The sequence below is a fragment of the Lissotriton vulgaris genome, chromosome 2_1 (genome assembly GCF_964263255.1).
Source record: "Lissotriton vulgaris chromosome 2_1, aLisVul1.2, whole genome shotgun sequence".
NCBI lineage: Eukaryota > Metazoa > Chordata > Amphibia > Caudata > Salamandridae > Lissotriton > Lissotriton vulgaris.
The window spans coordinates 224,712,604-224,731,092 of record NC_141687.1 but is presented as its reverse complement, the minus strand read 5'-3'; the positions used below and the strand labels follow the sequence as shown (position 1 = coordinate 224,731,092).

The window sequence follows — 18,489 nt, the reverse complement described above, 5'->3', positions numbered from 1 at the left end:
TCAGTTGACTGGGGGTGAGTGTTTGATTTTCTCAAACGCTCCGTCCATCATCCCCTTTGTTATACTTATTTACCTATTCTATAACAATACTGACAAGAATATTCAAGACACTCAAATCCCTCATGATAACTTTAGTCTATGTGGAAAACCAGCCTAGAATCCGCTGGACTATATGCACTGACTCTGAGCTGTATTATAACTGTGAGCAAGCACAGTTCGCGCACTGTTGGCTTCACCCATGATGTTTTACAGCACACACAGCAGTGTAATGAGACAAGGCACGCCCTCACTCATTACACTCATTTGCGGGGCGTGCTTCCAATGTACACCGTACAGAGATTACCACAGTGGACTATGTACCTGGGACAGAGCTGTGTGCCTGGACTATACAGGCAGTTATCACACCACATATTATATTCCCCTCAGCCAATCACTACTCCTTTACCGATTATACAACTCACAGAAGATGCACTGGCTTTGCGCAGACTGCGCGCCTGAGGGGTACAAAAGTGTTGGGAGATTCTAGGCTCTTGTGTTCACTTTGCTCATGAGTGGTCTGCAATTGCGGCCTTCGCCCTGGATTGCTCTGCTGGGGTGTACTCTAGAGATGCCAAAGGTATTTTGGTGCTTCAACTCGGTTGCCCTTTTTTTGGCTAAGGTGCCCTGGTGAATAAATGGCTGAAAGACATGGTATATTGGAATGCCCAGCTGGAACTATACTACCTCTCGATTCGACTTCTGAAGTCCACTACAGACCTACCTACTGACCATTACGGTGCAGGAGGCCTAGAATGTTAAAGGTTCAGTGCTTGCTCCTGAAAGACCGCTCACGACTTGACTGGTACTCTGCCGAAGGGTTGGCAACTCCCCATGTGCTCATAGGATGGTGTCTCTGAACACTGTCAACATATGCATGCGCTATCGGACATTTGTTGTGTCCTGTATGTGAATGACTATTACTGAAGCCTATTTTAGAAGCCGCCCTTCCTATCATCAATGACCTCATTGTTGATTTTTTCTTTTTTTGTCGTATGGTTCATGACATATCACCCTCAGTGGCAGAGTTTCATTATGCTGTATGTCCTCAATTTCTTCCGATTAAAAAAATAAAACCTAATTTAAAAAAAATAGCTTTAGAGTGTAATGATGGCAAGAATTTGCAAACCATGTTAGAAATGTTTTTGCTGACCATGTTATGCATTGTTGCATTTCTTTTTGCTTTCTTGGTGGTTACTGTTCATATTTCATGCACTAGGCTAAGGTTTGAAAATAAACATTTTTAAAGTACCCCTTCTCTTTCTTAGTGCTGGTTTGAGTATGCTTTTCATTAACAAAAGAGGGTTTGGATTTCCACTGTGTCTTGTATGACTGATTGTGCATTATTGCTCAGTGGGTCGTGTATCTGTTGCAGTTCTACTGGATTTCTAATTTGTATTGGTGCATTAACTAACGTCTTCCGCCAGGGCTTAACAATCCGACCCCAGCAGCTTTGGGGGTGTGGGGAAGGGCAGAGGAAGTATCAGGGAAACTGGAAAATACCTGAAGGGCCCCACAGTTGACCCTCTGGGCAGAGGACCAAACTAACGGAGTGCTACTAACTGAATACAACCTTTGAAAAAGGAAGCAAACCATGCCCAGATCAATACTCTGTGGGTTGTTTTAAAAGGGTGTCATGGTCCGCAGTATCAAAAGCCTCAGATATGTCAAATAAAAGGACAATAACCGTCTTTCTAATCTACTAACAATCTTTATTTGTACAGGGCAAATGAAGGACAGACTCAGTGCATCTGCTTGAGGAAAACCCAGTTGCCATAAGTTCAGAATCTTTCAAGTGCTCAGCCAGTTGCTTAGATAAGACCCGTTCAGTGTTTTCCTGAATGCTGGGAGAAGAGTAATAGATCTATAACTATCTACCCTAGGTCTAGCCAAGTTGTTTTTTTAGGTCGAGCCTAGCGGCAGCGAGGCATGCAGTAGTCGAGTATGCTGTAGTAGCCTCACCCACTCTCCGCCCATACTTTTCATTGGCTGATGTCATTGCCCTTGCTAAATGCTGGCTTCCGATTCATTATGAGGCTAGTTAATCCCTCCTTGTTACCGCCTTGTCCCCATTTGGTACCGCCCATGACGACTGGACCTTTTACTTGACCCATTACATGGTCGGCTTTATCTAGGGGATCAGCACTATTTTGTTTATGGGGACAATGTCGGATGTTATTTTATTGTATTTGTATTCCGAGCGCGGCGCCCGCTTTAGGGTCACCACGCTTCAAGGACACCATGCTCAGTGTTAAAGTTAATTTAAAACAAGCATTTGCAATGCAATAGGTCTCGCATTAGGAAAGTTTGAGCTATTGGTATTGTAAATGACAAATTTTGTATTTATGTTTTGATTTTGAAAATAGCGAAATTAATAGCTTTATCATTTACAATGCCAATAGTTTTAACTTTCGCAAATGTGACACCTACAGCATTTGTAATGCAATATGTGTTGTATTTACGTGACTTAGATGTATTGATATTACAAATAACAATGGCTTTTAATTTTTTTTAATAATTAATACTTAAATAAAAGGTATTGTAACTTATAATGGCAATAGCTTAAACTTTTGTAAATAACTTTTGTGAAGATTATGTTCAGTGTATTTTATTGTGACAAAATCCAAGAACAGAAGTGAAATAACATCTTTTTGTGACATTTGTAATAAAGCTTGAAACATTGAGAGAATATATTTGAACCAGTTGTTGTTGAATGGTTGCACAGATTGATGCTGTGGTGGCTCTGAGTGATGTTGTTGTGGCGACGAGTGATGCTGTGGCGTTCAGTGATGCTGTGTGATGTTGTGGTGCCCTTGAGTGATGCTGTGGTGGTGCGATAAATAAATAGAGTGAGGGTGATGGATAGATAGAGTGCGGGCGATAGATAGAGTGAGGGAGATAGATAGATAGAGTGAGGGCGAAAGATAGATAGAGTGAGGGCGATAGATAGAGTGTGGGCGATAGATAATGTGGGCGATGGATAGATAGATAGGAGGGAGGGCGATAGATAGAGTGAGGGCGATCGATAGAGGGAGGGCGATAGATAGTGTGGGCGATGGATAGTGTGTGGGAGATAGGTAGATAGGAGGGGTCATTAGATAGATAGAGTTAGGGCGATAGATAGAGTGAGGGCGATAGATAGATAGATAGAGCGAGGGCGATAGATAGATAGATAGAGTGAGTCCTATTGGCTATGTCAATGCTTGTTTATTTATTTATGTACTTAACTCGGTTCGGCCATATGCCGGAGTTTACTACCCCCACCCTGCCTCTCCCCACAGCACTCCCTCGAGGAGCCGCCACTGTCCTGCCTCTGCTGCAGTACCTTACTGGGAGCCCCTGCCTCACAGCTAGCACTAACTACTAGAGAAGAGCGTGGCCGCCAGCCTCTGGAGGGCCGAGGGTGACTAGGCGTCCTGGATTTACGAGGACAGTCCTGGTTTTGCACCAGCTGTCACATTGGATTTCAACAATTTTAGCACATGTCCTGATTTTTAGAGAGAGTCGACTAAAGACAGAGGGAGGCACGTTTTTATGTGTTTCATTGTAGGGCAAGTTAACAGCTGTTACCAAAAAGTAATGTAATGAACATGCAAGATACTGGGTTTAAAAGTTGCAATTAATTTAGTCCCTCGGTTCCACATTGTCTGTATTTCGGTGTAGATCAGCGTTGTCATTTAAGTCATTCTGTGTGCCTGGCAGATGTAAAATTGTAGTCCTTCTTCTATGTTTGTTAAACATCCTGGTCTTTTAGTTTTCAAAATGTGGTCCCACGTATAGGCTTCATATGCCAGCCTCACATACTCAGTATAGCCTCAGTTGCCCATGTATGACTTTACATCCCGAGATGTAGCCTCGAGTGTCCAGTGCGGCCTCACATGCACAGTACAGCCTTCATTGGCATTTCGCACCCTGTACCCCAGCAAAGTTCCTAAGAATGTTAGAAAAAAGAGAGCAGTGGACGAGAGTGCCCATTGATGAGTGTCGGTGTGAGTCAAGGAGGCAAAGAACAAGAAAGGGAGAGTGAAAGGAAAAGACGGTGAGGTGAGCTGAGATATGAATCAAAGGCGAAAATAAAAGTAGACTGAGCAAAAGTCATTAGAGGGGAAAGAGAAGAGGTAAGAACAGAAAGACGGAGAAATGAAAGAGGGAGCAGTCCGAAGAGAGGCTGCTTGAGAGAACTGGGAAGAGAGAGAAAGTATTAAGAAGAGGAGAAAAGCCAGTCAGAGGCAGGACAAGCCAAGACGAAGAAATAAAATTAATTGCAGGACAATAAAGAAAAAAGGCAAGTTCGGAATAAAGGATTTTAAACGGGGAAAAAACACGTGAAGGTAAATTAAAATGATGGTAAAGAAAATCAAAACACGCTAGATGAATTATAAGTCATAAATAAACCCCTGAACAATCAACACCCTTCAAAGGCAGCCGAGGGCATTTGTTAAACAACTACCCCCAATTTTATGAGCAATCTTTTTGTCAATAAATAGAACCCAGCTCACGGTTTAGCATTGCCAAGCTGAAACAAAAAGAACTGTTGTAAACGCAAGTGGCTGTAGGTCAAATTCAGTTAGCTTGCAGAGCATGCAAGGAAGCGATGAAGGCAAGCATCGTCAGTTGTATAATACATTGCTACCACTAGTCTCGTCCTATTGGCGGTGCGCATGTTAGGTGCCATCTTGCCCTCACTATTTTTTAAGTTCACATATAGATTGTTGTGATCTGTTTCTGATACATCATTCACAGCTACACTCCTTTATGTTTTATAGGGGTATTTTAGCCCAGTGACTGTCATCTGTAAAACATACATTTTAGAAATTTAGAGGCAATAAAGTGGGAGGTCACTACCTCTGGTTGCAAGTGAGGGATGTATATGGAGAAAGAGTTATGGAAACCCCCACCTCCACCTATATAATTATCCTAAAAAGAGGTGCCTTTGATGAACGTGTATTGATATTACAAGGTGAGTGGAGGACGACCTGTTTGTCTTTTTCCCTCTGTAGCTTGTTATTGTTTGTGTAATGAGCAGGCTAGCATTAATCCTCACTTATTTTCTAGCTGAAGGAAGAGAAACAGACCGAATGGAGAATAGAATAAAATTACAAAAAAACGTGACTGTTGTGAGGAACATGAATTAATTTGGAGATAAGGAGGGCAAAAAGAGGAAAAGAGGGCAGTGCAAACTTTAATGCTTCAGAACAGTTAAAATAAGAGGAGCAGCTGACAGTGTGCCCCCAGATTAACCGTTTTGCTACTTGTCTAAATGTAGTTACTATTTCTTTAAATAGGGACTAGAGAAGCAGAGAAGAGTAACAGGCCGTTTTCATATGTATCTTTGGTTTTCTGTCTTAAGGCTATAAGTGTTTACGTAGCTCGAATTACCCTACAACTAGTGTATTACTTTCAAAGTGGTTACACATGTATACATGTTTTATGTTGACCGTATAATAGATGCTCTGTATTCTTGTTTCCCTTTAAGCTCATCTCTATTTGCACCCTCTGCATATTATGCAAAATCATCTTCGTTACTATTCTAGCCCATCTTTAAAAGGTTTTTTTGCTAATTAATTTATACGTCAGATTTACCTTTCTCTCAATTGCGATAAATTGGGTATCTATATGGGTGGAAGCTTTGGTGCAGATACAGTAGCACAAAAAAAGGCTACTGTGAGTGCAACATTTGCATTAACCAACGTAAAAGTATTTTTCTGTGGTACAAACCTGTTGCAAATGCCCGGTCAATGCCTCAGAGATTATGTCGGGATCAATTTAGATTACCCAGTCTTTCGAATTAAAGCACTGCCTTAAAAGTAGCAGACCGAGACAAAAAGGGCTGTTGCTCTCAGGGAACATTTGCATAACCACGACAATCCGGTGTGCTTAGAAACACACAGGCAACACACAACTTATGCTGTGTCTGCTCACTGGGAGTATTCAACAAGAACCAGCCACTGAAGTGTCTACATTCTGAAACAGCCCACTTCTCACTTGGTATATAGCTACAGCAGAGAAAGCATCATTAACAAGCTCTTGGAATTTCTGTGGGGAGGGGGGAAATGGGAGACAAAGTACGGCCGGCCGTGGGCAGCAACAGCAGGGGTGACTAATTAGGGGGAGGAGAAATGCCTGAGCAAACGGCAAGCTCGTGCACGGGCACATAAAAACAATGGCCTTGGGTAGTTTAGCTGAGACCAAACGAAAGGATGTACGCAACGCCTTCTCCTAAATGCCCCTGACCGTACATATCACACTCAAAGGGCAGCAAAGCGAAATCAGAACACACGTATTGAAACTGCTCTGGAGTTTCGCCACCACAACAACATCAGCAAAAACAAGCGCAGGGTAGTCACAAGACTATATTTTATTGGCTTTGCCCGCATTTTTATGTTAAAAGCAGTAAAAAAAAACATTCAATAACTTAGTGAGCATTCGAAATCACCGCCGCAGCCCTGCTCCGTGTAAACCGGAAGTCAGGCACTTTTGGCCGAGACGGGGGCGGGGCCTGCAATCCAGCAGGAAGTTCCGCCCGCCGCCGCCGAGGAAGCAGTGAAGCCGGCCGACTCCGACCAGCGCTGCAGAGGAGACACGAAACACGCCGAAAGAGCCCGGTGAGTGGGAGGGGAGGGGAGGGGAGGGCCAGGGCTAATGTGAAGGCCTGTGTGTATGCGTGTGTGCGTGCGTGTGTGTGTGTGTGCATGTGTGTGCGCATGCGTGACTGTGTGTGATTGAGAGAATGCGAGGCAGGGGATAGTGTGCCTGCGTGTGCATGCGCGCGCCTGTGTGTGTGTGCGTGCATGCAGAGGGGTGGGGGCTGCCTGTGTCTGTGTGTGAGCGAGGGCTTGCGCCTGTGTGTGTGCGTGCGTGCATGCAGAGGGGTGGGGGCTGCCTGTGTCTGTGTGAGAGCCAGGGCTGACACCGCGCATGCGCAGGTATCAGACGCGCGCTCCCGCGAGGAAAAACGCAGCTCGTAACAGATTCGTGTCCTCATTCCCAACTCATTCCCCATACGGGCGGCAAAAGGTCTGAAGCAGACACTCTCAATGCTCACGCATTGAGAGTAAGGTCTGCTCGACCTAAAAAGAAGAAACCAAGCGCGGTGTCCTCGAAGGGGCACATCACTCAGTTTGAAACTTAAGCAAGCATTTTCAATGTTATAGGTCTCGCATTTACGCGAGTTTAAGCTATTCGCATTGTAAATGACAATGCCTTTTATTTATGTTTTAAAAAACAAAAATAATAGGCACTGTCATTTACAATGCCAATGGCTTAAACTCGCGTAAATGCGAGACCTATTGCTTTACAAAGGCTCGTTTTAACAGTGGTTTGACTATCCATATATTCCACAAGTAAGGCAGAGTTCCAGTCGAGAGACAGATTGATAATGTCTGTCACAATCAGTACTACCATTGAGGAACAAGCTTGTAAAATAGACACAGGTCAAAGATTGCTGAGGAACAATATTCGTTCTTCATTAGTGTAGATCTAGTTACTTCAAAATTGTACTGAATAAAGAATGGCCAATTTGTAGAAGAGAGGGCAGGGACCAAAGGACATATACTATTAATCAAAGGTACAATTGAGTTTTTAATTCCCACATAAATAATTTGGATTTTAGAAGACAAATGCACAGTAAGATTGTCGCAAAACTCTTGAGAATGGTGGATTAAGTGAGCATTGCTAGAAGGAGAGATAAGTGATCCTAAAATATCGGATAGCTCTTTAGTGGCGTTGGATAAACCTAAATGGTGTCAAATATATGAGGATTTAGATAAAGGTGGGCTGTGTAACATTATAGAATGGGCTAAATATCTTACACAATAAATACTGTTGTTCAACCCTGAGATATGGAAGAACTCTGTACTTAAAACGTTCTTTTTTTAAGATTACCTTCAGACTTTGTACAGGGGTGGTAATAAACTGTGTTAATGAGTAATCTCACAAAATGTATAAAGGCTGCAATGTGATATTTATCTGCGGTTTTTATTACTGTAAATGTTTTTTTCTCTTTGAAATGAATTGGGTTGTGGTTTTAAAAAAATATAAATGCAGAGCAGAAGTACTAAACAAGCATTGAAAATGCAAAATGTCTCGCCTTTGATAAAGTTAAAGCCATTTGCTATGCTAATGGTATTGTATATCAAAGCAAATGGCTTTAACTTAATGAACAGCGAGACCTATTGCATTTTTAATGCTTGTTTAAAACAGCGTCTGTCTCGAGCTACTCGCCACTCATGTTTAGAAATGACATGAATAGTTACGTTAGATAAGTTCCAAAATAAGTCACGCATAAACGCCGGTGCTCACGCTTGATTGTGCATTGTGTCTATTTGTACCAGTACCTGCCAAAGAACAGGACATCGCCTCGGAGCCCCCTACCATGCCACACTTTGCAGCGTCTCCGTCTTTTTGTCTCTGAGAGACATCTCGCAGTTTAGCTTTGTAGTCCATGTGCGCCCGACCCATCAGCCCTCTCAATTTTGGGCGTTTGTCCCTCCTGACTAGATGCAAATACTCTCTGCTGGACAAAACTGTAGAACGCTATCCCTGGCTCAGCATGCCACCCTGCCAGCCCTATAGATACAAGCATTTACAATGCAATAGGTCTCGCAATTACATTATTATCAGCTATTGACATTGTAAGTAGCAATGCCTTTAAAAAAATTAAAAGGCATTGTTATTTACAATCGCAAAGGCAACACCTATTACATTGCATAGCGCCGGGGAGACGGCGCAACGCTTATTAAAGTAAAAAGAAAAGTGTGTTGGTGGGCAGAGAGAGAGAAAAAGAAAGGACGAGACATGTGAGATGGGGAAATAAGGCACAGAGAATTTTAAGCACATATCATTAAAGTGAGTGTGTTGGAGAGACTTGGTTACATATCCAGTTTTAATAAAAACTGCAATTGCTGCAACGCAGATCCCGTGATGCAAAAGTCTGACTTACGCTCGTAGAAATGAGTAGCAGGGCCCCGAGCTGGAGCCAGCGTCCTGTACTGTTGTTTATCCCGTACATTGGCGGTAAGTGGAGCAAAAAAAATGTTTTAATAGAATTTCCATATCCTCACACAACTCACATTATGTCAGCAGTGCCATTGCCTGTTTGTACCCCAAAAAAAAGTCTTTGATCAAGCATCAAATTACGTTCTTAGCCAGCCCACAATAAAATGCCTGCTTGTTATTGTTTTTCTTACCTACTGCCCCGGCCCGTGGCTACAGCTGTATCCAGTAACGCAGTCAATATATTTTGGTAGAAATGTAAATAGTATATTTGCAAGCAAAGTTTTATTTTTGTACAACTTACAAAATAATTAATAGGAGCGCACAACGATTTTAATACAATCGAGAAATGCGGGGTATAGTGCATTTGTGCCGACTGAGGGAATGACACCTACACGTGCACGACTGAGGGAATGACACCTACACGTGCACACCAGTTGTTGACACGCTCTAAACAATGTCCCCCAGCGTCTTAATTTGGGGAGTGCTGAAATGATGCTGCACGTAGGTACGTGGGGAGCGGCGATGGTAGGCACGGGCTGCCTTGTTTAGGTCAGATCTGGGTGGCATGAGCTGACAGCTTGCAGTCACATAATGGCTGTGAGTGCCTGCGCTCCCATTTGTCTGCCGCTGCCCGTCAGCGGGGCTGAACTCAGGCATTCCGCAGCTCCCAAGAATGAGGGGGGAAAAGGAAGGGAGTTTGACACGAGGCCGCAGACCCCTCCCGGACTGCACCAGCCTGAATTCCTCATGAATTTGAAGCCGGGAGCTGCAGCACGACCGCTCTACTTGCCAGAGGTGCGCAGTCAGGAAGTTGTGCCCGTATCGGATTCTCCGAGGCGAGGATAAATTGAGGTGCCACAGGCAGGCTACCCCGAACCGACAAAGCCAGTGTGTGTGTGTGTGTGTGTGTGTGTTTTTCGATGACTCGCTTATTCCTGCCAGTGAAGCCCTGGCCAAGACAGTCACGGAGGGGGAAACTTCCCCCGTTTACCTTTGCGAGAAGTCTGGGTGTTGTAACAGGCCTGTCACAGACAGTTTGCTGGCTGTGAGCTGCTAGGGCTCGATGGATCTTTGCCCCAAGGGGCAGCATTTGGGACAGGCGTCTTCGAATCTGTTCGGCCACTCGCTTTCGTGAGAGCGGAGCAAGTCGAATTGCAGCATGGCGAGCCCTTTGGTGTTCAACTCTGATCCCCCAGCAGGTCACCTGGCAGTCTTGTGGTTTGTGGATGAATCCTACTAGTATGCTGGGTCAGAAATATGCCACATCCAAGGAGGTGAGTCTGGCGTAGTGCAGGCGGGGGGAAAATGCATGGACAATGGACCTTATCTTTAGGGAGGGCCATCTGTTTCCAATTAAAAACAGATGGCCCTCCCTAAAGATAAGAAAGTGCTTCACGACAGCCGTGAAGCAAGTAGGGGGCGGCCCAAAAAGTGAAAGGGCGGCAAACAAAATACCCCATTTCCAATGGCAGGCCAACGTTTAGCATAAATGGTGACGCAAGCCAATGGAAATGAGGGGTGGGGCTTCGAGTCCCTTTCTGAAAACCCTTCATCCACAAAATCTCTCGCGGAGCGAGCAGCGCTTTGCGCTGCAACGCCAGGCGAGACCTATAAAAGATCTGAATGAGCTACAGCCATCTGAAACTGACCTGGGATTTCTAGTCATCAGGTGTTGCACATGTAAGCCGAATTTGTTATTTGCTCTCCCCTGAGGCGGAAGCCAGGGGAATCTTCCTATACCTGTGAATACTGCTAATTCTACATCTCGTCGATGACTCACAAACGACGGTTTTTAAGAATTGTAAAATATTTTAAAAAGTGCTTTTTTAACCTGACATTACCTCGTGGGTGAGATTATTTCACCAGAGGTCTCCGTGTAGTTGCCAGGCAAAGCGCGCTGCTAGAAGGCGCCCTGACCTCACCTGACCCTCCCGAGGCGCCATCTTGGTGAGGGAAGGTCAGCGCTGCAGTGGATAGAACCCTCCCACCCTCCTCTGCCTAATTACGAATAAAAACATGGCACCATCCCGCCCGCGCAGCGGGCGGGCGTAGCGGGCGCGCCAAAGGCAAGCCCGTCTGCGCCCGTCCGCGCCGGGACCGGGCCGAGGGCCACGACCCCTGTCCCAACTCTTAAAGATTCCATCATGGTCTACCCCGAGGACGCTCTCCTCAATCTAAGAATACCAAGGAATCATGCCTGTGCTACATTCGATTTTTGTAAAACGCATAATGAAATCAAACAATGTTGTCCTCACTGCCTTTTTACGACATTGCGTCAAGGCGAGAAGAGCCCCCTAAAACAAAAACCTAAATCGAATAATGTTGCCATAGCCCTCATTAATGCACGGTCCCTATGTAAACATAGCCAAGAAATCGCCGACCTGATAACAGATTCAAAGCTAGACGTACTTTTTATCACAGAGACCTGGACAGATGACTCGTCCGGTCCGGACGTGGTCACTGCCACACCTACAGGCTACAAAGCCTATAGACAAGATAGACCTATACAGAAAGGTGGAGGGATCGCCATTATAGCTAGAGAAAATCTGGAGGTAATAGTGACTCAAATACAGGACATCTCGTGCGAGGCCTTGATGTTTTCAATCAAACTTAGCCCACAATTCAACTTTAAAGGGCTTCTTATATATAGGCCCCCAGGAGTCAAAACTGGCTTCTTAACGAGTATTAGTACACACTTGGAATCTCTAGCACTAGAGGACTCGATCACAGTATTAGGTGATCTGAACTTCCACCTAGACGATAATAACCACAAGGAAACTCAAGCTCTCATCGCGGATATGGAAGTCCTGGGGTTACATCAGTTGGTTACTTCACCTACTCATCAAGCTGGACACATTTTAGATGCTATATTCTCAAGTGTCCAGGGGCTCCATGTACGCGACATCCTTCCGCTGCCATGGACAGACCATTATGCGGTTTTCTGTACCTTGGCTATGGATAAAAGACCAGTTACAGCTACTTCTCTTCCCCAGTCTATATCCTTTAAAGCATGGCACAATGTCAACCAGTTGGACCTAAAAAACCACCTGGATGATACTTGCCCGCTAATCTCGGCTAACCCCAACCTGGCCATACAACAACTCCACGACTGGTTGGGACATGCCATGAATTCATTAGCCCCCATTAAGAAACTATCTAAGAACAGGTCCACCCCTACTGCACCATGGTACACGGATGAACTAAAAGCACAAAAACAACAGGACAGATACTGGGAAAGACAATGGAGAAAGTCTTATAATCCAACAAGTAAAACTAAATACAAGGATGCTTTGGCAACATACAAAGCCATGATTATAAAGGCAAAAAAAGAGTACTACATGATGCAAATTGATCAGGCAAAGAACTCTAGCAAAAAATTATATGACATAACTAAAGTGCTCTCGGGTAACACCCCCGATCTGACCCCACCTCAAACCCAAGACATGTGTGATGCCCTGGCCAACTTCTTCTTCACGAAGGTGGATGATATTTATCAATCTTTTTTGGCTAAAACCACGCACACCAAGGTTCCCAACATTATTCAGGAGGTCTCAAAACCTACAGTAACATCATCCTTCACTAATTTCATACCACTGACAGAAGATCAGGTATTAAAAATTGTGTCGACAGTCAAAGCTGGATCCAAGCTGGATCCTTGTCCACTATCGGCGCTCTTACCGGTGATGGACTCGATCATACCAGTCCTGACACAAGTCTGCAACTCCATCCTGCTCTCAGGGATATATCCCCTTAATCTAAAAACCACACTGCTCAAACCACTGCTAAAAAACCAGGAGCCGATAAGTTAGAACTAAAAAACTATCGACCTATTGCCAGTCTCCCGTTCATGGCCAAAGTGGTGGAAAAGGCCATGAACATACAATTAACTGAGTATATAGAAACCCATAAGAAGTTAGATGACACTCAGTATGGTTTTCGGAAATACCATGGGACTGAAACCGCCCTTATTAAAGCATCCGAAGATATAAGAATAATAAGAGACCAAGGCGGTACAGCGGTGTTGGTACTGCTGGACCTTTCAGCAGCTTTCGACACGGTCGACCATAGTATTTTGGTCGACCGTGTCGGGAAAATGGGCATCTCCTCCACGGCAAGAGCTCTCCTCGCTTCCTTTCTCTCTGAGAGAACGCAGGCCGTCACTCTTGGCCCTTACCAATCTGCTAAACTGTCACAACCGTGTGGGGTACCTCAAGGCTCATCCCTGAGTCCGACACTTTTTAATATCTATGTGTCGGACCTGGCCAATGTCATCAAGGCACACGGGATGAGCCTAACCTCTTACGCGGACGACACTCAATTGGTGATGGCAATAAGAGGTGATGGAGAAGAGGTAGCTAAAAGATTCCAGAGAGGTTTGACGGAAATAAGTGAGTGGATGGCAGCGAACTGCCTAAAACTTAATTCGGAAAAAACCGAGGTAATGATTTTTGGACAACTCTCACCAGAATGGCCCGCCTCGTGGTGGCCCCAAACTTTTGGTGCCCCCCCCAATCCGGTGACTAAAGTAAGAAACCTAGGAATACTTTTTGATAACCATTTAAACTTCATGGACCATGCTAGCAAAGTGGCCTCTATAGCCCATCACAAACTACGCATGATTCGAAAAATAGGTCCTTATCTTCCTACTACTGCCATTAAAACTCTGGTGAGCTCACTAGTCCTGACATCCCTAGAGTACTGCAATGGGCTTTTCATCAACTCCCAAGTTAGAGTTACAAAAAAACTGCAGACCATACAGAATGCGGCAGCACGTCTTATTCTGGGAATTCCTAAGTTTGCTCCTCTCTCTGACGCCATTCCAAAACTACACTGGCTGACGATTCAGAACAGAGCTAGATTTAAATCACAGTGCATTGTTTACAAAGCACTAAACAAACAGGGCCCGCAGTTCCTTAAGGACCATCTACGTCCTTACCAACCTATACGCCAGTTGCGCTCCACCAACAGCAACCAACTAACGGTACCTCGCACCAGAACAGTGATGTGGGGAGACCGACGGTTTGTGGTAGCAGCTTCCAAACTTTGGAATACTCTACCCCAGGACATTAGAGCATGTCCCACACTACTCCAATTCCGCAAAAAACTGAAAACCTGGCTGTTCAATAAATAAGTTCTCGGTATAGAATAGAGGTCTGAGCAAGGCAGCTTATTTAACATCAAGCTGGCAAATTAATCAGCGCCAAGACACCCTAGGGTATATGCTGCGCTTTATAAATGCCAATAAATAAATAAAATAAATAAGGGACATACAAATATTCGGAGGAAGTAACATTTAGAAATATCAATTGCGGTCCCAAATAGGCAGTAATCTACCCATCCAAATTAGTGTTTTGTGTTGTTAGAACCCTCAAAAAAGTTTAAGTGTTTCTTTGTTCGCCATGCATTTTTATTCAAGCAGTAATTTGTTTGTCATTTTTTTTCTTAAAAACAGGACGAGATGCTTCCAGAGCCTATGTTACTGGAGATTTCACAGAGACCGGCCTTGTAGAGGATGTTTCTGGATTGTCACCATTGGAAATGGTCAACGTCAAAAACTGGCTCTCCTTCTATCACAAGAATTATGTCTACATTGGTACGTGCTATGTCAACTTAATAAGTCAGTTTTTATTATTTCCTCCCCTCCGATTGTCGGCCTCGACTGATCTTTACCATGAATCCTAATAATAACAGACATTGTGGCGCACACTAAAACTGAATTGTCTATAAGGACTTAACTGCAGTTTTTATTATTATCCCATTACTCCTGGCTTTTCTGACCCAAACCAGGTTCCTGGTAGAAGTATGGCATGCAAACCAAGCTTGTCGGAGAGCCTTCATAGCAGATTGAGGAGCAACTCTGTGTTGCCGCCCGTGGCCTTAATTTGAAAATTTCCCAAAGGTGTGCAGCGATGGCTCTGACTTGCATAGGTGCTATGCATCAAAGGATTAGTTGCAATCCTAGCCTGGTCATGCCTACACATGCCTAAAAAGGGGCCCCAGTGCACAGTGAATCCTGCCACAAAGAGGAGCTTTGTGGCTCAGACTGCAAGAGTCCGGGCTTTCCGTCATCTTGTTAGCTCAACTCCTGTCACTGCCCAAGCATACTATGAATGCAGGAACCCCTGAACTTTTCACTTGAGAAACAACAAGTTTTTTGCCCATGTCTGTGACTACCTAAATTATAATGGTGCGAAGGTCCAGGAGGGCTGCTTCCTTCATGGACTCTAACATCAGTCTTAATGGTTCTACTGCAACTGACCTTTGCATGTGCATATCCTCTTGCTTGTGCTCTCATGCCAGGCCCGAGGGTTTCAAAAGGCTAATCTGCCATTCTGCTTGCCTGACTCTAAACTCTTGAATCCCAACCCTGATTCCATACTCGGCTCTACTGTTGTGTCCCTGTCTGAATGTATAGTGCCTCTTGCGGCTTTGGTGCAAGTCTCTTTTGGTACATCTGGAGATGTGATTCCTACAGAAATAAATCCCTTATCTGTAGCCGTCAGTTTCAGCATTATACATTGAGGATGGGCAAGGAACAATTCCCTGGCAAAAAATAAATCGCATCTCTAGCCGTCATTCAAGATGTCATAATCATCTGGGCTATAATCTCTCGCACATTATAAAATACTCCCTTAACACTAGAAATGACCGCTCCCATAAATTTGAATACAGGTTCCTATTAAGTCTCCAAACTAAGGTTGTATTTTGTCCTCATCCTCACCAGACTTTAAAAGGTCTGTAACAACCCATCCAGGCAAACTTGTGGTAGAAATCAAAGCCATATGATAAAGGGTCTATCAAGTTACATCCAAGATAATAAAAGACTTTACAGTCCACCAATTTATTTACAGTTACTGCACATGTCGCCATTGCGGTAAACAATTCACCTTTCAGCAGGTAAAATGCATATTAAATAGGGAAATTACCAAGTGGTGAGCAGGATCTGAGAATGCTTGAGCAACTTTCTTCAGGAATGATTTCTATTCTAGGGTTGTGGAATGTTTTAAAAGAACTTGTCCAAGGGGCAAAATGTTACTGAAATATATAGTTGTCCTGTAAAGAACTTAATTTCCCCGCGTAGTCCCTGAATCAATTCAATTGGCCGGCTCAGGGACATTACGAATTGGTTTACTTAAACCACTACACAAAAAGAATGCTGTACAACAGCTAAGTAAAACATTCCTTTCGCACTGCAAAAACAAACTCTGGGAACGTGAGGTTGTCTATGATGCGATAATAACTGTCTTTAGTGTCACAATGGTGCATTTTAGGTGCATTTCAACCCATATTTTCAAGTCCTTACTCTGCTATTGTAGCTACTAGACTGTCGGTGGACTAATGCGAGGGTGCTAAATGATCCGGATCGGGGTCTGAAAACACAGGTCACGTAAAACTTTTTAGTAGGCGCTTTAACTAACTGACCTAGCTCTTTTTTTGTTTTCTTTTTTAATTGAGCAGTACACTAGAATGTCTGCAGCCATTGCACTAACCCACTGAGCTTAGAGTCTGTAACCTGAACTGAATACTCTCTGATATATGCAGTAAGTGTATTTGCACTCAGTTTCCCGAATGGGTTTTAACATGTGTTTTGGAGGATAAATGTGTATGTTTGCAATTGGTTATTAGTCCACTGAACAATCCCACACCCAGTCTTCTACATGTTATGGTCTGCTTGTTACATATAGAACTCTGCTATACGCACATTCCATGTGGCATGCCACATTTTAACTTACAATGCAACAAAACGGTTGTTCATTTTACTGCAGCATATTCTCTTTCCTTCTCTGTCTGTTTAGTCACACTGTGGTTCATTAGCCTGTTCTTTTTTTTATTTCTTTTTCCTTTTTTTTATATTTTATTGATAACATTTTTTATTCATTCCTCCTTTTATTAATTGCCCACCTGCTCCCTTGTGTTACGAACTGTATTAGTCAAGGGCAAGTGCAACAGTTATTGTAGTTTTTTTTGTAGCCAAGCCAGAACTCCTAAAAATCTCTGACCAGAAACATCGCCCGGGAACTATACCCACACCTCTAGATATAAGCACAGTGTGGAGAGGTGGACATGTCCACCTTAAAACAAACACATTCACGTTCACCTCCTCCCGCCTGACACATATCCTCAGCAGCGTCAAAAACATACCCACGACCCTGCACCCACACACCTTGCAGACCCACACCTCCCGTGCAGATACACCCACTCCACACAAAGTGTGGAATAACACACACAGCGTAAATGTACACAAATGCAGACACACACACCTGTACAGGCAGACAGAAACACACCCGCCTGCGTAGATACAAGCACACTTGCTCAGACGCTCACATAGGTGTGCCTATATTCCTGCATACACAGACACTCACCCTGTGTGTGACCCTCTGCTTAGAAAGTCACAAACTCCGCACCAGATGCATATTCCGCTAAGTCCTCCTTATGCCCCTTAGCATACCCAACTGCTCCACTGGTCGGGCCGCTGCATGGATTAAAGTTGGGAGCAGAAAGGAGAGGGTGGCAGGATGGATTGAACTGCTTATTTGGAGCAGATGCTAGGCCCATAGGAGCAGTGCATGGAGAGGCTGATTCCAAAGAGGCGCGGGCCTGTCGAAGGAGTTAAGAAACTCGGGTAATTTCAAAGACAACAGTAAGTGCTTGAATGTGAACCAGACTAAGTGACTGCCATATTGAGAATTTATGCAGCGGAAGATCAGTAGAAGAGGGTGGTATCTAGATGCAGACTGATAATTATCTCAATCTGCAGAACACTAGGCCAGTGGCAGCCACTAGCTGGGGAAATTGGTGGGCAGCGCGGGGGGGGGGGGGGGGGGGGGAGAGAATAACATAAATAAAAACTACCTGCAGTCTGACGTTTGCCGCCTCTTCAGACAATTTTCACACAGCAGGGACTGGGAGCCTGGCAATATCTTCAAGCAATAGCCTGGAGGTATCCAAGTGCGCATGTCGGTTTGGCCATCCTAAGAAGGCCGGTCAATCCTAAATGGCCACTGGCAGTGCCCTGAGCCCATCACTCCTCGTGGTAGCCCTGCGATCAATACTCGGTGGCGGCTCTGGAGTAAAATAAAAAGATAATAAAACAGTTTTATGCACTGCTTTATTATTTTTTTATTTTACATGTGTCTGCTTGTTCCAGAAGTGGAAAACCAAAGGGGATGATGGACGGAGTGTTGAACATTGCAAGCACTCACCCCCAGCCAACTGATCTGGGTTTAATCCATCATCATTCTTTAGCTCACTCCGCCACCCCAGTTCAGACAGGGTTCCAGAAGTGGGGCAATGCTCCTCCGCCATAAAGGAGGAACCACCACTGCGTGACATGGCTAACAACCACTGCCGTAAAGGCTATGGGTCAGCGCCCCCTTCTGAATTAAGGCTCCTCCCCTACTGAGCTGCTTCACTGCAGGTGTTCACATACCTCTTTATTAGCATCTTTAAAGGTAA

General features: G+C 44.4%; 1 protein-coding gene across 1 annotated transcript in view; it reads left to right on the top strand.

The window, feature by feature from the left end:
- Positions 1–18,489, top strand: part of CYB5D2 (cytochrome b5 domain containing 2) — an 83,965-nt gene that overhangs the window by 2,307 nt on the left and 63,169 nt on the right. The window contains exon 2 of the mRNA XM_086954804.1: positions 14,486–14,626. Within this exon, the coding sequence (XP_086810930.1) occupies positions 14,486–14,626 (141 nt within the window). The remainder of the gene's footprint in view (positions 1–14,485; positions 14,627–18,489) is intronic.